This window comes from Centroberyx affinis, unplaced genomic scaffold, assembly GCF_046629955.1.
Source record: "Centroberyx affinis isolate AG114_WGS23_722 - 3 ecotype Tasmania unplaced genomic scaffold, CSIRO-AGI_Caff_v1 ptg000460l_1, whole genome shotgun sequence".
NCBI classification, from domain to species: domain Eukaryota; kingdom Metazoa; phylum Chordata; class Actinopteri; order Beryciformes; family Berycidae; genus Centroberyx; species Centroberyx affinis.
In genome coordinates this window covers 172,977-193,612 of record NW_027279120.1, presented here as the reverse complement: position 1 = coordinate 193,612, position 20,636 = coordinate 172,977, and the positions used below count along the sequence as shown (strand labels likewise).

Genomic DNA, 20,636 nt, shown 5'->3' with positions numbered 1-20,636 from the left:
CTGATATCACAGAAAAAGCGAGTGTTGTGCCATATGTGTGTGTGTGTGTGTGTGTGTGTGTGTGATCTTGTGTGTCCTGGGTTGCTTGTATATTGTGCAGCAAATGGGAAGCATTTTGATTGAAGGTCAGGGAAGAAAATATAATTTCACAGTTTTGACGTCTGCTGTCAAAGCTTTCATGTGTGGCACACTGCAATTCTCTCGCTCGCTCTCTCTCTCTCTCTCTCTTTCCTCTCTTTTCTCTCAGTTTTAACCAATGTCTTATATATACCTGCTCTTCTTGGTATGAGTCATTTGCATGCATCTATGTCTGTGTGAATGGGCTTTGTATGTAGAAATCGCTTTGCTTCATGCACTGCTTCATGCCTCTTCCTTGCATGTGAAGGCGTGTTAGTGTATGATGTATGTAATTATGTGTGGGTGTGTGTGTGTGATTCACCTACATGACCTGACTTGTCTCTGCATTCCCCACTCTTATTACAGCATGCCATTTCAAGGAGAATACACACACAGTCACACATATTTTGGAGTATGTAGAGCATGTTCTGAACACTCCAAAAGGACCAACAAAGTGTATGTGTGTGTGTGTGTGTGTGTGTACGTGTGTGTACGTGTGTGTCTGCCTGTGGATGTTGGAAGGGTCCATAGTAAATTGAGGACAATGGTGATAGTTCAGCTTTTCTTTTCTTTACCACTTGTACTCTGTTGCCATGACGGCTACTAGTTACCATAGAGACTAGAGATATGTGCACTTGGTATAAAAGAGTTTAAATGTGTGTGTCTGTATGTGTGTGTGTGTGTGTGTGTGTGTGTATGCATGTGTGCATAGTGTATATGTGTATTACTTTTACTGCCACCATTCCAAACCCTCAGATTTTTGTATATGTGTGTGAGTATGTGTGTGTGTGTGTGTGTGTGTGTGTGCCAGCCATGTTCCTGTGCTTATCACCTTCTTTGTCACCTCTCCAAATGGACAGATTGTCTCACATCACAAGACCAGATGGTTCCTGCCTTCGTTAGCCACTGCAGGTTTAAACCCTATATGACATACAGCAGTGTCTGCACACACACACACACACTACACACACACACACACACACACACACGCAAATATCAATAAAGATTTTTGATCACATATTCATGAGTTTTCACACCAAAGCACGTCTTCATACGTGTTAAGATACACGCTTGTATGTGTGAAATTGTGCAACACCCTTGCATGTGTGTGTATGCGTTGGTATGTGCAGATATGTGTTCCCGCTGTGTGAAAACGTTGAGAAGTGCGAGGATACTGTACGGTCACAAATGTGCGAGAAGTGAGTGAGTGAGTAGTAGTTTGTGTTAATTCTGGTGTGGGTGGATTCGCCTCAGGACTGCAGTGTACTTCACCGTCCCTGCCGGCCCGTATCGCCCTCCCACAGCCTTATTTGGCCTCATCCGTGCAGTGCGCTTCCCGTTGTAGCGCTCGCCGGCCCGGAGATAGCGTAGGAGGTGTCGGGAGAGAATGTGTGTGACCCCAAAGCGCACTCCGAACCTGTGGCTCGCTAGTACCGCTGGTGCTGCCGGCCTGCTTCTTCAGAATCAGCATCCTCACTGGCTTATCTCTGTGAACAGCAGGGATGGATTCCAAGTCCCTTCCCAGTCTTGGCTCAAATCTATAATGTAGAACTTGGATGGACTTTCTCTTAAATTCTCACTAAAGTTTGTGGTTAACAGGGGGATGGATTGAATAGTTTCCCATGCATTTTTGCTCAAAACTGTGGTTTGTAATTTAGATGACTCCACTGGTTTTGCTTCCATTTTTGCTCAAATCTATGGTTAATCAATTCAAATCTAGCATTAATTCATTGAAATATAAAGTCAGTAAAGGCTGTACTGTGGAAACCTAAGGTTAATCCACTCATTGTACAGTAAGTCGCTCTGGACAGGAGTGTCAGCTAAATGCCTAAACTGTTAATGTCTGATTTAATAGTTTCCCTTAAATGTTTCACTCAAATCTGTGGTAAACAACAGTTTAGTTTGCTTCAAATTTTAGCTCAGATTTATGATGATAACAACGATTGAGTTAGCCATTTTTCCTTTAATTTTCACTTAAGTCTATTGGTTAATGACAGAGATGGTTTTCCTATTTTTTTGCACAGATCTATGCTTAATTCATTCAAATCGAAATTAATTTATTCATGTCTGAGGTCAATTCATTCAAATGTAACATCAATTCAGGCTAAAATCTACAGTTAATTAACTCATTGTAAGTTCCTCTGGAAAAGGGCGTATCAAGTATCACTCAAATCAACAAAAACAATAGATTTCTTAGTTTCCCTTCAATTTTTGTTCATATCCATGGTTAAGAAAAAGGAAGGATTTACTGGTTCCTGTTAAAATGTCACTCAAATCAAAGGTTAATTAATTCAAATCTAGGGTTAATTCATTTAAATCTAATGTCAGTAAAGGCTACACTCTGGAAATCTAAGGTTAATTTACTCATTGTAAATTGCCCTGGATGAGAATGTCAGCTAAATGTCTAAAATATAAACGTAAATGTGAATGTAATAATGTGAATGGATTTAATAGTTTCCCTTACATTTCCCTCAAATCTATCTATCTAAACACCAGGGATTGAATAGTTAATTTTGCGCTTGATTTTGAGATGGATTCAATAGTTTCCCTCATATTTCCTCTCAAATCTAAAATTAACATTGTGGATGTATTGAATAGTTCATACCCCATATTTTCCCTATGTAAATCTATGGTTAACGACAGGAATGGATTGAATAATTTTCCTTACATTTTCCCTCAAATTATATATTAACAACGTGGTTGGATTTGTAAATTCCTTTACATTTCCCCTCAAACCTATAGCCACTTAAAAAAGCTACTAAATCCACAGTTGTTTAATAATAATGTTACTGAGGGGAGATGTCACCTCTCTGATTTCCACACTCTCACTTTATCCCACAGGATCACATATGTAGATCGTAAAGACAGGAATAGTCAGAATGACGTCGAGCTCGGTGGCTTGGGTTTCATCTGCATGACACGGACACAAACGCATGGGAATACATACACACATACACACATGCATGCTTAATGTAAAGGCACATAATAACATATGTGCATATATATACTGTATATTTACAGTACACAAACACAAGCATACCTCCTGTCCTAGTTGTGTGTTATGGTTAGTAGATAGATTATCCAAAGAGCATTTAAGTGTGAAAATTAGACTTTGAACGTGGTTTTATCCAGATGAGGATAATATTCTGTGTATTATGGCTATAGCTTCTGGCTGTACATACTCATATGTTATGCAAGCCTGCTCACTGATGACGTAAAGGAGCCAGAATACCTTGGATACTCAGGATCATTGCAAAAGAATGAGATGGATCAGATAATGAGAATTACTCCAGTCTGAGCCATTTCCTCTCATCCTTGCCTCAACGTGTCTGTAGGTGAACAAAGAAAATGTGACCGATTACAAATCAGAGTACAAACATATTTAGTGCTAATATCTATCAGTTAATTTACATTAAAGCTATAATGAAGGGCAAAGACTACTACACAGTATGGTTTGGATTTTTTTTTTTACTCTCCTTCAACTCATTTTTTTTTTTACTCTCCTTCAACTCATGTAGCACACAAACACACTTTGCGAGCGAGCGTGAGCTTGTCTCTGCACGGGCCCAGCGTCTCCATAGTGACGGGATGGAGAGAAGGGGGGGGGGAATGTAAACTGGGTGGAGAGAAAGAGAGAGGAGGGAGAGGGAGTGTGTGTGTGTGTGTGTGTGTGTGGGGAGAGAGAGAGAAGGGGGAGGGAGAGAGAGAGAGAGCTCAGGCAGAGACATGTAGGAGATGTAGTCTGGCTGCCGCAAGCTGAAGGAAGAGGAGGAGTTGTTTGAGCGCTGGAAATCTCTGCAGAGAGAGAGCGAGAGACAGAGAGAGAGAGAGAGCGAGCTGGTGGCGAGGAGACGAGAAGTGAAGCGAGGAGAGAGCGTGGCTAAAGAGAGGAGAGAGAGAGGCAGAGGGGAGACACACACACACTTCTCTCCTGCACCGAGGCAGATTTGGACGCGAGCGGAGCTACCACCGAGAGGAAGAGAGCGAGACGGGAGGTGAAAAGGGAGAGAGTGAGAGAGAAGAAGACAGAGGGAGGAGAGGAGGTGGATGAGCACCAGGGAAAGATAGAGGAGAGGAGAGAAGAGAGGTGGAGAAACTGAAAGACTACTCCTCAACAGCTTGCATTTGGAATAAGCCCCGTTCTGGAGGAGAGGTAAGCCCGCTGGGAAATGGGACAGGGGGAAAGAGTGATGAGGAAGGGGGGGAAAGGGGGTCGGGCCGGGGTGTTACTGTAAAGAGGAGCGAGGGATGAGGGAAGACGAGGAGAGAGTATTGCATGATGTTTGATTCTTTTGTTCTTCGCTTGCTTTTTTTTTTTATGCATCTTTCCTCATCTCTGTTCAGCGAGGCACTCCGTGCCCCGAGGTGATTAAAACATACGAAACGCTTCCATGGAGCTCAATCAACACTGCTGACTAGGCTAATTTACTGGCTGTGTGACTGTGTGCGCGTGTACTCGTGTGTGTGTGTGTGTGTGGGTGTGTGTACTTGTGTGTGGGTGTGTGTGTGCGTTTGCAAGCACGCTCCATGCATGCGTTGCTGTAAGACAGTCACTGCCACCTGAGTGAATGAGCCTAGTTATTGGAAGCATTGAAGCATCTATTGTAGATCATGAAATATAAGTTAGCCTTAAACCTAAATTATTCTCCACGCAGCGTAACAACAGGACAGTGAGTGATGAAACGTGCCGTCCCCGCTCTTGGTCTTAATCTCCTTTTTGAATGGTTGTAAATCTGTGTGGAAATGTAAGCAGTTCACCTTTCTCAAGTGCATAATAGATTACTCTGCTAGTGTGGGAAGCGCTTGACATATATATATAAATATATATATACGCTTGCGTACGTGTGTGTTCTGCGTGTGTGTTTTTGTTTTTCTTGATTGTTTTCCATTTTACTTCGTCCATGCCAACATCCAGAGGCGGGACCAAGTTGTCACCCTTGCGCGAGGCACAAGTCTTGAAGTCCAAATCTAAAGTCAAGTTTCAACTCATAAGGGTCACATACAGTGTCAAGTCTTAGTCACTAGTTCCACTTTGATATAGCAAGTCAAGTGAAGAAGCAAAAAGCTACTGTAGTCAAATCCACTCAAGTCCAATCGCTGCCCTAATTTGTGTCCTATCCTAAGTTGCACGTAGTAACGTCCTGATAGAAGATGGCGAGAGAAAGTGAAATCTGGGACGAGACGGAGAAAGAATAAAGTAGCTAGAGAGAGGGATGTAGTAAGGTGGTTTTTAAGAGTCAGTGCAGCAGCATATAGGCTGGCTGTCAGCATAATGATATATCTAGGCAATAATCACTAGTGTGCCAGACACTGAAGCAGTAAACATTTATTAACACCAGGAAGCCGCCATCAATTGATGAACGCTTTGAAATGTTTCATCTCAGCTTTCAAAATGTCCCTCCATGACTTTCCCTAGACCCACTTTCTGTACAAAGTTGCGTTACAATTCAAAATCACACCAGGAAATAGTAGTTATTACTATATTATATTATCCTGGCTTCAATTGAAAGCTTGTTGGTTCCCTCTTAGACACCCAAAATCCATTGGCCTTTCCTGGATATGAAGTGTGAAGAAACAGAAAGAGGGGGATGATTTCCTAACCTATATTTTCTAACCTATATGGAAGAGAATGAGACCGGTCCCAGCAGAACAATGGAAAGAAGAAGATTTTTTCTTCCCCCGTAACAACACCTGTTGAAGAACAGACCAGACAGTCAAACAGACAGACAGACAGAGGGGGGATCAGGGGGAAAATCCTGCCAGATGCTCTTTACCTCAGACGCCTGCCTCGGACCAATCATAATCCACCCTCCTCCTGTTCACGCAGGCGGGCCGGCCAATCGAATCGTCACCTCGGCGAGTCACCGCGATAGATTCCCTTCCACTGACCGGCATTAGTCATTAGGCAGCCCAGACAAACCGCAGCATGATGGGTGATGCTCTGAGAGATTTTGTGGTTTGAATCCAAAATGCCATATATCTACTTTGGTACAATTCCCCTACCTGAAATTCATCAGCCAATATTTGTAGAAACACAAATTTCTTCAAACTCTTAAAATAGCCAACATGGGTTACAGAACAGAAATGGTGTGCTGATGTTTGCTTGTTGACACAGATCTTCAATCAGCTGATCCTGTTTTGCTCCTAACCTTTTGTCCCTGTCGGCAGGTAAAGTAACCTGGCCGAGGTTTAACGCCTCAGAATTCTCTCAATGGGAAGCTTAACACAGCACACCTGAGTCAGCCACATGTCAACGCACACCTCAACACACAGTCCCGTTTCCACATGGCATTTTAAGCAACACTTCCAGTCTTGCTTTGTAAATGTAGTGATAGTGGCATTGTGTGTGTGTGTGTGTGTGTGTGTGTGTGTGTGTGTGTGTGTGTGTGTGTGTGTGTGTGCACATGTGAGTGACAACTTGAATACCCTCAAAGCCAGAAGGACATGTCAGCTTGCTTCAGATTTGTTCTCTCTGTTGTCAGAGCACTGTGGCTTTGATCCTTGAACTCCTTACTGTTGGTTGCTTGTAATGTTGGCGATCTGGGAATTGAAGCTTACTCTACTGTTTCTGTCATTGTAAGTCACTCTGGAGTCAGCTATTTGTGCAATGTGTAAAATGTGAGTGTCAGCCTAAAATGTAAAATGTAAAAACATTTGTGTGTGTGAGTGTATGTCCAGTTTCTTTTCAGTCTAACACACATTAAACCTCTGTACATGTGCAACAGTCCAACAACACTTACATTTTTGCTGTGTGTCAGAAGACCAGAGGGGAATGAACTCTTTGAAGCAGACCCACACATTACCCACTCATAAATATACACACACACACACACACACACACACACGTGCATGTGTGTGTTCACACACAGCCTGGTGCCGTAGGAGAGCTTGCGCTCCTCTGCAGTGTGGAAATCCTATCTGTTCCATCTTGGGGCTTTGAAGTATTTCTTAACCCAGAAAAATATCACACACCATTTCCTCCCTCTGCTCTACATCTTATTGGGAATTCAATTGAGCCCCTCCATGTGTGGTATAGTGTGTGTGTGTGTGTGTGTGTGTGTGTGTGTGTGTGTGTGTGTATGTATGTATGTGTCTGTAGAAGGGAAGCTGTAAGAGATCTTGTTTCAACCTTAATCCTGCAGCATTTGGCAATGTTTGCACACACACACACACGCACAAACACCGACACACACACACACACACACACACACACAAACACACACACACACACACACACACACACAGAGACACTCACACATACACACACAGTTTGTGCTTCTAGTCATACTTACAGTTCTCTTGCTATTAATGGAGATATATCTGTCTCCATGTAGGCGGGTTTATAAAACCCCCGCTCTCATTGGCTGCTCTTTCTCTCAGTACTGAAACGAGTCTCTCTATTGGTCCCTTTTGGACATAATTTTCAACACATCACCCTTAGCAGCAACTCCTCTCCACTCTGCGGTTGCTAGGCAACCGGTGGTCTCTGGTTTCCCTCCAGTGTTCCCCCCGCAGTGTGTGTGTGTGTGTGTGTGTGTGTGTGTGTGTTGTGAAGGAGAGACTGTGGTTATAAACAGAGCAGAGAGAGATGAAGCTGAAGCCTGGACTTCACCGTGATGAACCAAATGTCAGCCAAGCTAATGCTGCTTGCTTTTTGTGCGTATGTGCAGTATCTTTGTGTGTGTGTATGTGCATATGATGCATCCATGCATGCGTGTGTGTATGTGCTGTGTGTGTTTGTGTGTGTGTTTGTGTACGTGTAATCTATGGAGAGTCCAGGCAAATCGATACCAATCACTCTGGCCGAAAAGCTCCAACTCCAAACAACACACAGTAATGGCCTTATGGCCTCCTCATTGGGAAGGAGGGATAAGAGAATGAGGGAGAGGAGAGAGGGAGGGGTTGAGGGGTTGAGGGAGAGGGGGGGAGGGGGACTATGATGAAGTATTCAGGGTTAGAAATACGCCAATACTCAGGGTGAAAAATGACCCAGGTATTGTTGCTGTAATGGATCCGTTGAGAACAGCAATAGGCCACACACGTCCACCTACTGTACGCCTTCACACACACACATAGAGCTATACGCATTATACATATTACCTCACTGCTTTTCTCTATCAAACCCTATTGATCGCAAGATAGAAGCCAGTTTTGACTTTTGCACTCTCCGCTCTTATATCCCATTTCAGCCGACAGATTTAACGCTGCAGCTCTGACCTGCCTATTGGCTGGAGCCCAGAACATTTACTTTCACATTACCATTTCTAGTGCAGACCCAGTCTGCTCAATATTACTCGATTACTTGAATCGGTCTGACTTGACTCCTAAAAGGGTATTGAGACCGACATGGGCTATTGCTGATCAATATTACCGTTCAGTTGGCCTGTAATATATTCTGACCCTGGGCAATTTAGGTAACCTTATGCCAGTGATTCTTTGATCCGCAGGAGTCAATGCGGTGTTCTTTAGAGGGTTGGGGGGGTGAGGGTGTGTGAGTGTGTGTGTGAGGGAGGAATTGAACCCCAATCGCCCTATTAGGAGATGACGCCTGAAGGGCTGCAGAGGTCTGCTGATAACACCAGGGGTCATGACCTCCGAGTCTAAAGGGGAGATGCGATTGGTCGTATCGACAGGCTGGAGAAAGGGGATAGACACATGCACACACACACACACACACACACAGGCCACCAGACATGGTTGCACTGGATGGACCAATCATATGCAGTTGCCAAGGCTGAACAGAAGAAGACTTTTGCTCTTTTGAGCTCTTTATTAGGCCAAATCACTGCCACGTCGTTCTCTTCTCATCTCTATCTTTGTCTTTCTCTCTTACTATATATTCTCTCTGTCTGTCTTTCTCTCAGCCTCTCCGTCTCTTGCTTAGAGGGAGAGGGGAGGAGGGGAGGTTAAATAAGGACAAAGTAGGTAGGGGAGGAGAGACTTTGTGTGAGAGCGGTTGATGAGAGGTAATTTGAGGTCGAGGGAATCGAAAGATGGAGAGAGAGAGAGTCGGGGGGGAGGAGGACAGAAAGAGGGAGAGAAGACAACACAGGAAGACAATACGGATGAAAGGGATAGTTAGGCGAGTCAATGCAGATTAAGAATGAAAAGAGACGCTGAAGAGAGAGCGGTCACTCCCTCCTTCTCCATCATTAAAAGTGTGTGCTAGTTTGAGCACAGACAGTGACTGGACTGTTGGTTCCCCCACTAGTTCTTATGCTCCAGTGAACCGACCAGTTTCCAATCTCCCCTCCAGTAGGGAACAAGAGAGAAGAGGCTTTTTGTCCCCAAGGTCCTGAGTGAGAGAGGTCGTTGTTAAATTCCCCAACCACTGACAATTTCCACTGACCTCATATTGTTTCACTAGTTTCTTTGCAAATGTAACATACTGTCACAACATTTGCCGTTGCTAATCCAACATTATTTTGTGTTCCTCCTTGAAAGAGTGGAGTGTGTTCTCAAGCATTGAAGCACACATACACATACACATCTTAACAAGACATTTAGTCTCATATTCAGTCTAATGATGTTATTTTTCTTAACAAGAGAAACTCTGTCAATGGTGGCAAAATGACCTTTTTCCATTGCAGTCTAACTAGACTTAAGAATTTTCTAGAATCAAATGTCAGCGATTTGAAAGAAGGCAGAATAAGGCAAACTGCATTGGTTTCAAGAAAATGACACTTGATTTAAGAAAAACCTGAGGTGATTTGCATCGGCAACAAGGGAAATGAGCTCAGTCCCATTCACAGATTCATTCACCTGTTTAAAGACTCAATACTAGATTAAATGACTTGTCAAGGTCATTTAATGTTTTGTGATGTTTTTTTTTGTTACACTGAACACACACAAACCCAAATTTGCCCGTCACAAGGGCTCAGACTGTCATGTGCAGTATATTTCTGGTTGACAGTGCAGTGAGCCGTCCTGCAGGCAGCAGAGAGGCGGCGGCTGTGGGAAAGCACGGCTCCGTTAACCGTATGTGTGGCAGCTAATCCGTTAATCAAGCCTGTTCAATCTGGGTTAACGGGATTAGTGCATTGATCGGCGCACACACACACACTCACAAAGATACACACATACACAGAACACACACACACACACACACACATAGTGGCCCAGCCAGATACTGGAGGCTAATAGCGACCCAAATCACTTGATATTACGGGAATAAAGTCAAGACCGGAGGGTAAGTAACCCATACTGGACCCTCTAGCTACTGTATGGCACCGCTGTGACACTGCAGTCTCCACAGAGAGAGAGAGAAAGGGAGATGGATAGTGAAGAGACACGTTAAAATCATGACACATTGAGACAATATGTGCTCAATTTTGCAAGCAATTTGGACCAGCAGTGTTTTCATACTAAGCCTCTGTTCCTTTACACCCACTATTTCACATTCATTATTTTATCCCATATCAATCATCCTCATCCATACTGAAGGCACCCAGCAAACATTTTGACATTGAATAGATGTTGATACGACAGCCTGTGAAATCAGGGTCTAAATATCTCTCTGAAATCAGTTCAGAACAGTTTCCAAACCTGTTTTGATATGATTTTTACTGTGCCATAATTGCATATTGTGAAAGTTTTGCATTCATTTGGGTTGGCGTTGAACTCAGTCACCTCCTGCACGTCACGGTCCACCAAAAGCTCGCTGGGAAATATCTGCACTACCTTAAAAAAGTTGTAAATTTAGCCTTTGTGGCTCCCGCAATCCTTTTTTTCCTACTTGTCACAGTGTGTAAGTGCTGTTGACACCGAACTTGCGAGCGTTGCCTTATCAAGGTTATATCATGAGAGCTCTCTGAGTTGATGTGAATAGAGTGGAGCTGAAATGAACGCAGGGGAAGAGAGATGGATGGAGAGAAGTGCGAAGGAGTGTATGCCGTGGTAGCACAACACTTCCCGTCAGTATATACACCTGCTATGAATATAATTTAAATGCAAATAGGGCTATGGTGCAGTCAAGCATAAGAGAGAGAGAAAGACAGAGAGAGAGACACAGAGAGAGAGAGAGAGAGAGAGAGAGAGTGTTTTAACAATAATGGTCGGGTTGCATTCAAATTCTCATCCATTCAGGGATAACAATATAATCTTCTCCCCCAGGCTCCGAAACAGCTGTTTGAGTCCAACTCTGTGTGTGTGTGTGTGTGTGTGTGTGTGTGTGTGTGTGTGTGTGTATACGCATACACGTGCATGTGGATTTTTTTTGGGGTGAGTGTGTGTGGGTGACTACTGCTGCGGCTCTGTGTTGCCATGGCGACAGTTGAACTTCATGCTGAGGTTGAGGCTTCTACTGTAGATGCTGTTGCATAAGGCAAAGTGTAAAACACACTAATGCACACACATGAATCTCCTAATGTTCTGAAATGAAATTCTTCAGAAAGAGCATGTTAGTTGGCTTGCGCCTTTTGTGTGTGTGTGTGTGTGTGCGTGTGTGTGCGTGTGTGTGTGTGTGTGTGTGTGGCGAGACAGTGTCACGTTATCTCCCCTCAGGAGACAGACAGAGGCAGGAGACAGGCAGAGACAAGAGACTGACGAAAACTTAATAACCTTCTTTATTACACACTGCAAAAAAATACCCATCGCTCCAAGCTGGAATTGAGTCATCAAAGCTTATTTTTCTTCCAAGTTAAAAAAGAAAAATACAATGGGTATGAGGTAATTCCACCTGTTTGCAATCCAGTTTCTCTTGAATTTCCTTGAATCAGTTGTCATTTTCTTGATGCTACCAGAGTGATCTGTCATGTTCTGCCTCAGAATTTTTCACTTGTTCTAGAGATCTGAAGACTGAATATGAGAGTAAATTACATTTTTTGCAGTGCGCCACTCCATGCACCAGATTCAGCTCACCAATGTCATCACAACTAAAGCAGAGAGAGAGAGAGAGAGAGAGGTAGAAAGACTGACATTGTGTATCTATGAAGGTCGGTGGGAGAGAGAGAGCTGAGAAAGAGAGGAGGGGAAAAAAGAGAGTGAGAGAAATTGGTGGCTGTAGCACGGGACAGCCATAATATGCCAATTTGTTCCACTCCCCGCTAGTCCCCGCTCTCCTCATGGCTTCCCTTTGATCCAGCTAATTTTAACAATTAAAATACATTGTTTCCATGTGGAAAAGAACAGCGTGGGAAGAAGATTAAGCTGTCGGTAGCTGCTATGTTTTTTTTCTTGTGTCGTTTACAACTTGGCAAAGGATTTTGGGTTGTTAAAACATCCCACTATTCAAAATGTCCTTTTCCTTATTTCATTGTATGACATCAAAATGGAGGGTTTGGAGCTGCTGGATTCATTAAGCACACTAACATCCAATGGAAATGGCTGAGGAAGCGCTTGATGCATTATACAGTGATTGTTTACATACAATTTGCATATGCATTCTAATCAGTATGCATGGTAATGGTTTATTTATGTTCGGTTTGTGTGTTTTGGGTTTATATACACTTACATAAAGCCGAGTTACATGTACCCTCTTCCACTCTTCTACTCTGTTTGTCTGTTTGTGTTTTTACGTTGTAGCAGATGTAGGGCAGTAATTGGTGAGGGAGATGATGAAGTGTGGGTGTGTGTGTGTGTGTGTAAGTTGCGCTGACTCAAAGCAAGACCGTTGGGAGAGTCATTAGTCTCGCGGCAAGGCCTCGCATTGAGTCTAATTACCACCTTTTGCCCTGAAGAAACACACACACACACACTCAGAATCACAGACTGTCTCTCTCTCCCTCTCCCTCTCTCTCTCTCTCTTACACACACACACACACACACACACACCTTTATTGGGGCTCCTCCATTGGCAGCCCCATAAAACCAAGCAGCATTTTGTTGTATACTAAGGTACGGGCGCCAGAAGGGGCAAACAGTGCAAACAACATCCCTGTAGAAGACGGCCATGTTCCAGCTCCTCTTTTAGAAAACCCAGTAGCTGGCACAGTCTGCGGACGCCTGGTGACCAGAGAGAGAATGACTGCTTTCATAGGAGTCCAAGTGTGTGTTTTTGCTTATGTGTGAGTCTGTGTAATGGGTGCAGGCAAAAATCAATAGTCTATTATACTTTTGCCACACTATCATATTCATATTTTTGTATTTGTCATTACAAGGCCACTTATCGGTAATGATGTTTTATCAAATGATGCCCTTGAAAAAGAACCTGAAAGTCTCAATGTCTTTGAAGTTTGTGCTGGAATTGATTGTTGACTTTTTAGCATATTGATTTTGACACTTTGTTGTCTCAAGGGATATTAATTTGGCTTTTTGCTTTTGAGTCAAATAAAAGAACGGAGTAGTAAATCACAATACAAGTGTCAAATAAATCAAGAATCAGAAAAAGAATCAGAAAAATACAAATAACACTGTATTGCTGTATCCTGTATCATGAAAATATATCGGGAAGTCTCTCTCGTATGTGTTTCTGTGCATGTGTGTGTGAGCGTTAACCTCATCTATCTCATATATTTGCTGGTGTGGTGCATTATACTTTGCAGGCGGGCTTTCTGCTCCGTGTTCTTGTTCATGTAACAGCCTGACTAACATCCTGGGTACGGTGGTCCAAGCGATGTTGGTTATGTAATAGTAATGATGACATGATGTATGTATGTGCTTAGGGGCTTTTTATATCATTATGCACTCATTAGCTCTTCCCTGAGCCCTCTGCGGTGCCGGTAAGCCAGCACCGTGTTAAGAAACCAGTGTTTTCATCTGGGAAGCTCTTTCGTGGATAGTAGTGTGACCATCCATTTAGGGATGATGATGATGATGATGATGACGATGATAATCTGGGATATCTTTATGCAGTATTTCTTTCCAATTACTGATTTAATCCTGTTATTATCTACTCTGAAACCCTTTGAACTCTTGCTCCCAATAAAAGCTGTATTACATTATGTAAATCAAGGTGCGAGTCATCACTTTTGCCAGCGCAGTAGTTCTTGATCCAGCACTTCTTCTGTATTTGCAAAGAACACGTAAATCACATTCCCCAGCTTTACTCCCTCTGCACCTTATTGCATCTTTTTGCGCACAATACGTGCAGATTAGCCTGCCTATGTGTAGTAAGCATGTCATTTAAGGTGGTTAATGTGTTGGTATCTGTGTGTTTGTCCCCAGGTATTGAAGATCAGTCTTATCGGACACAGAAAACGGATCTTGGCCTCGTTGGGGGACCGGCTACACGAAGACACCCCACAGAAACCTCCACGGGCCATCTCCCTAAGGGTGAGTCTCTGTGAGCGGGTGCTGCCTAAACCATGATAAACCTCTGCAGCATCTGAATCTGTGGATTCAGTGGATTCAAATAAAGCATTTAATATGTGTTCAGAGAAAAAGCACTAGCCCCTTCCCAGATGGCTGTGTAGCTCTCTGAGGAAACTCCCTCCACTGCTGCTGTTACCACCCAGCTGACTTCCCAAGTCTCTGAGGCAGGCACAAAATGGCCGACCCACTGCAGTTTCCTCCCTGCCGGCTTGTCCTGGTTACTAATCACAAGCAACTGGCTTTCGCTCTCCCATCGGGGTTCGGCTCTAATGTTCTTATAATAGCCTCTCGCTCCTTGTGCCGTCGAGCCGAGGAAGGTCCTCCGCTCCCGGGGCTGCCCGCTCCACTCTGCTGCTCCTCAGCCTCCAAAAGGCCAAACCGTCTGCTCTCCTTTCACACAACATGCTACAAAATCCATCTTAACAATTGACATTTAGCCTTCAGTCTTAAAATCTTGTTTTCCTTAAAATAAATAGAAATTGCCATTGGGGGAGATAATTTCACTTGTTTCCATGCAGTTTCACCCATTTATTGAATTTGAAGCAAGTGATATTATCTAGAAATGAGGCAGATCACTCCACTAGTATGAAGATAATGTCACTTGATTCAAGAAATGTCTTATAAGAGGTGAAACTAGGTGGAAACAAGTGAAATTATCTCAGGACACTGGCATGGATTTTTTTCACAAAAATAAGATTTTAAGACCCAATACTGGAAGATGGCCTTTTCTTCCAGTGTGTGAGCAGAGGCCGTGCCTTCTCAACAGTATCACCAGCGACAGACAGCTGAGTGTGTCAGGACGAGAGGGTGAGTGGGTACAACATGACGCAGGATGAGAAGTGAGATGCACAGTTGTAACGCTTCACCTCGCACAGCCTAGAAAACATGAAGAAAATCACCAGAAAATACCTTTCTTATTGAGGGACTTGCTGTAGCTGATAAAGTGAGTGAACAGGTTGAAACCAAGTCCACCTCTCAGGGGATTTGACTGAAGCTCCAGAATACAAGATCACAAGACCATTATAACATGTAAAAGTCATAGATCTATTGGGAGTGTCTGCCCTCCTGCAGCTTGGGAAACCTCTTGAATCAAAAATTTTTTTTTACTATTCAGGCATCTAGCTGATGCTGTTACCCAGAGTGACATCCATTGACGGAGCAATTTGGGGTTTAATGTCTTGCTCAAAGACACTTTGACGCGACACATGGCTGTGGATGGACACAATATTGTAAGAACTGAACCTGAGACCTTCTGGTTACGGGATGGCATCTCTATCGCTGATGCTCAATAGTTAGGAAAAAAATGTACGGAGCACTTCCGAAGCAACTGCCATCTGTCACACAGCAGCGCACAACGGCACGGCAACACTGTAGCTGACTTATAAAAAGTGACAGTGCAGCACGGTGAATGCAATTGCCCTACTTACTGTACTCGCAGCAGCAAACCGTGCGAGGCAGAGCGGTGACGCAACCCATTATGAAATGATGAATGAACCCTCTCTTGCTTCCTTCCTTCCACCCCTCCCGTCTCCTCCCACTCTGTCCCAGGAGCCCGGCGGGAACCACACCCCTCCCCAGCTCAGCCCGTCGGTGGGCCAGGCCGCGTACACGGCGGGGGTCCCGGGCGGGTCTCTGGACGTGCAGCACCTCATCATGCAGGCCGACGCCCGGCGCAGGCAGCGCAGCAATGACAACTACTTCGAGGACGTGCCGCGATCCAAGCTGGAGCGACAGATGGCCCAAGTCAGCATGGTGAGGACGGAGAGAAGGATGGAGGAATGAATGGAGGGAGGGAGGGGAAGAGACAGAGAGAGAGTTGGACTCAAAGAGAATGGGGCAGAGAAGGGTGGAGATGGGTTAATTAAAAGAATGGATCTGATAGAAAGGATAGGCATGTAGTTGGCTAGCTGAACACCTATATAGGGCAATGAATGCCTAAGGAGTAAAAAGTAATATACTGAAAAATACTGTTATGTTTCTACTTTGTTATAATACTCTCTGATTTTAATGATATTTCAACATTTCAATGATCTCCATTGCTGCGCTTTCCTACAAAACTATATCCTATAATTGTATCGATTGAGAACAGCAATTCCTTAAAACAACTTTCTTCGCCATACTTCAAACCTCTAACAGGTAGAGAATGAATACAGGAATGAATATTTCATTAGTATAATATTTCAGCAAATTAATGCTGGTCTCTGATGGATGCCGGGTCAAAAACGGTTTATCGGCTTCCTTTATGATTGACAGAGAGGCATCCTCGCTGCTTCAAGCTCACACAAATGTTACAAATAAGGAAACATGAAATTTATGCTAGAAAATGATAAGATATGCAGAGCAAAATTCAGTAGGTGACGCACAACAGATATTTTGGCGTAGATACAAATATAATCAAGCATAATCTGCTGCTTTATGAACTCTCCAGTAGTCTGTCTCTAACACACAGAAGGTGCCGTTATAGAAACAACCACGCAGGCTATTAATAAAGTGAAATGGTACTTAACTTCTCCAAATAAGCTACTTATCTCTGCAGCCAAATGTATTCCCACCAAACTACGAATGCAGAGCTATATGACTCCCCAACTACAATAGCACATTGACTCACACACACACACACACACACACACACACACACACGCACACACATCTGATGCAGCAGCTGTGTTTTGATCCCGTATGATTAGGGTCTTTTTGTGTCTGTGCAAATCACAGAGCTTATCAACGCAGACCAACACACACTTATGGTTACTCCGCTGAATCTCTCCAGCGTGTGTGTGCGTCACAATATATCCCCCCTTTTCTAGAAACAATCCTCTGAGGCGGCGTGGATGAGTCAGCTTTGCCAGAATGGGAGGATAACAATTAGAGGAAGAGAGCTAACATCTTTGATCCCTGTTTTATTACCCCTCTTCTCCAACTGTCTTCTGTCACCAAGCCCACATTTCTATGATTGGTTATCTCACAAATGTTCCTCCTTCTCCTAACTCCGTCTTTTCCTCCCATGTCTCCCTCCGGCTCTCCCCTCACCTTCTGTTCTTTTCCGTTCTTTTATCTCCCCTCTTTTTCTGAGAAAGCGAAACCCAAGAGAAAAAGTGCAACAGCTGATTTCTTTCCAGACACATTTTTTTTTGTAACACCGAAAAAAAAAAAAGATATATCTGGCCCTTAAGGTAGCAGATGAAAACTTTTAATAACTTAAGATTTGCAGTTGAGCCCCCCCAGTGGGGTCAAAGAGCGTGAGAAGGGAGGGTGTAATATTGTTATGCTGGTGCAGTTTAGCATGAATATGGCCCCAGACTGTCTCTTAAGCGCTTATTCTAGGCTGTTTATCCAACATCATTACGTCTGATTATAGGAGCTCACCTCCAGAGTCCCTCATCAACTCTCTGATGGGGATTACACACACAAACAAACAAACACACACACACACACACAGACAGACAGACGCACGGATGCACGTACACACACGGATGCAGACACAGCCTCCCCCACAGAGCGTGCGAAAACCACCTCACGCGAGCAAATCATCTGCTTTCATTTATCGGGGAATGAAAGGACCGTAAAACGAGCTTAATAGTCATCCGCTGGCATTTGAGAAGTATGCAAATAGGATTTAGGTGTTTCCTTAATTTGAAAGGTGAAAGCTCGCTGGGCAAAAAAGGCGTTGAGCAGCAGCAAACACAAAGATAGCAACCCCCCCTCCACCAAGAGTATTTAAATGAGCCGCAGCATATGAAGAGGAACACTTGGAGCATATTTTAGCCAAGCATTTAATTTCCTTTTTGATGTTTTCTAAAGCTTGATCTCATGAAGTTTGGTTGGTCATGTCCATGTTACATCAATAATAACATGGCACACAAACACACCAGGCAAATATGATATATAACAGTGAGATTTTTGAGGTCACGCTCCATCTTGTAATCTTCTGTGATCTTGTTTGTGTCCTGACGCGCCATTGGTTGCCATTTCAGCAAGGCGAGTGGTGCGAGCCAATCACGTTGCGTCCCCCCAACGAGGCCACCTCGTCCACTCCGGTGCAGTACTGGCAGCATCACCCCGAGAAGCTCATCTTCCAGTCCTGTGACTACGAAGCCTACGTGAGTCCCATCCCTTACCTTCACTCTCTCTGTGTGTGTGTGTGTGTGTGGATGGCTAAGTGTGTGTTTGTGCATTCATAAACTCTCACTGAAGGTGCCAACCTTTCAGAAACACACACACATACACTCATTATTGTTATAAAACACACTCCCTCTCTCTCTCTCTGTCTCTCTCTCTCTCTCTGCTGACATGCACTATTATGTCTCCACAGTTCAAATACCTGGACCCGCATGCTATCAATACACACTGAAGGTATTCACCCTTCAGTAGATACCACACTCAGTTATTCTCAGCACCCTGGTAAATTTAGCCCGTTGGCAGTTACATAAAGGATGTTATGTATCCATGTTACCACGGATACAGCCTTGTACCTCTGATTGGTTTTATGCTCGGCAACCATGTCGCGATGATTACTTACTTAGAGCTGACGAAACGCGGCAGAAAGCAATTGGCCGCCCATCCAAGCTGAAGAGCTGCCATTGGCTCTCAGAAATCGCATGGGTGAATGCGATTGGCAGCACTAGAGACGCGCCCTACGATTGGTTCAGAGGCTGTCGTGAAGACGTCGGGTGGATGTTGGCTAAACCGTTAGGTAAGAGAGAGTGGGAGAAGACAGGAGAGGAAAAAGATTATTGGAGAGAGATTGAAAATTCAAGTTTGAGTAAATAGGACAGGGAGATGGAGTTATCAAATATGGGAGCGAAATGAAAGAGAGGACATGAGAGAGAGAACAAGACAGAATAAGAAGGCATTCCTGTAAATATCTCAAGAGTGTATCCATCTTCAATCAAAAGCTCCCCTTCCTCGTTTTCTCACGTCAGAAGATTGATAGCGACAGTGTGGACCATCGGGCCGCTGACAGATGCACGGCTGCGTGGCCGGAGTGTTTGGGTGGACGGGGGCACAGACGGCGGGTGGGCCGCCGGGGGAAAAGTGCGGTGGCGCTTTCTTTCATGGAGCTGTTTATGACAACAGCTCTAACACTCTCTGTCCCAGGGCAGCGGGCTCCAGAAAGCTCAGAAAGTGAGATAAATGAGCGGGAGCCACAACAGAGGGGGAGGTAGAGCACACAGTGTGAACATTGGCAAGCCGGAAGGGAGACAGAGACGGAATAAGAATAAATGAGATGGATGCAAATAAGAGAGAACGCTGAGAGGAAGAAGAAAAGGAGAGAGAAAAAAGAACGGGGTGTATTGTGTTTGTGTAAAAAGAGAGAGAGGGATGGTAGGAAGCCAAAGGGACAGGATAATGGATGTAGCAGTGCGCTCTCCCCAATTTTCCGGCAATACCTCAGATGATATCCTGACTTCATTATGTTATGGTTTTATAACCATAACTCAAAAATATTAGGTAACACTTTATTTGGACTGTCCAATTTTGATACTCAACTTATTACCAGCTGACTGCCAGCTGAGTCTCACTATAAAGTATAAAAGGTAAATGTATTTTGAGTCAGAATCCCATTTCCGAACAGTAATTTCTGACTTGATAACATTGGTTTTTGAAGTCATACTTCTTTTAAGTCTTAAAAATTGATATAATATTGGGTGATTACTCTGTCCAAAGCTCATTGTATACACTACTCTGGCAGCTTTATACCTGATTAATACCTGATTAATAGATTTAATAAGGGAAATCAATAAGGGATAATGGCTTGTGCCTGGATTCACCTCATCGGTGTACTTCATGAAAAGAGTAAATGTTCCTAATGTTTTGTACAGTTTCACATTTCAACACCATTATTCCATTTATTCCAAGCTCTAATACTAAATATTATTATTGATATTGCAGATATTGTGTTAATTAAACTGCACCACACCTCCTCATTCACAATCCTGTCTTTATTAAACCTGAGAAAGAAAAGTGATACAAACGTCACATTGGACAGTGTAAGGCTGCTGTCTGATGTTTTGCTGAATTTTATATGGATCCTATAAAAGGCACGGGTAGACATGTGTGTGTGAGTGCGTGTGTTTGTGTGTAACAATAACAAGAAAAACTCCCACTGAGACATAGTAGACAGCAGCTGGCCTGTGTATAACCCTATTATAGTTTCCAGTATAACCGCAAGCGACCCTGCCCTAACAGCGCCTTAACATTGTTAGCTGGAGTCAAACAAAGCATCAACAAGCCCAGACGACCTCGCTGAAACCGCCACGGACCAGACT

The 20,636-nt window shown here is 43.8% G+C and overlaps 1 protein-coding gene across 5 annotated transcripts in view; it reads left to right on the top strand.

Annotated features, from left to right (window-relative positions):
• The window catches only part of LOC139642324 (ankyrin repeat and sterile alpha motif domain-containing protein 1B-like), a 55,034-nt gene that overhangs the window by 18,276 nt on the left and 16,122 nt on the right, over positions 1-20,636 (top strand). For 2 of the 5 annotated variants that reach the window (XM_071517120.1, XM_071517119.1), the window contains exon 4: positions 18,342-18,467. In XM_071517120.1, the coding sequence (XP_071373221.1) occupies positions 18,342-18,467 (126 nt within the window). Of the gene's footprint in view, positions 1-14,220; positions 14,329-15,915; positions 16,120-18,341; positions 18,468-20,636 lie in introns of all 5 variants that reach the window. The other 3 variants (XM_071517117.1, XM_071517116.1, XM_071517118.1) reach the window with 3 other exon arrangements.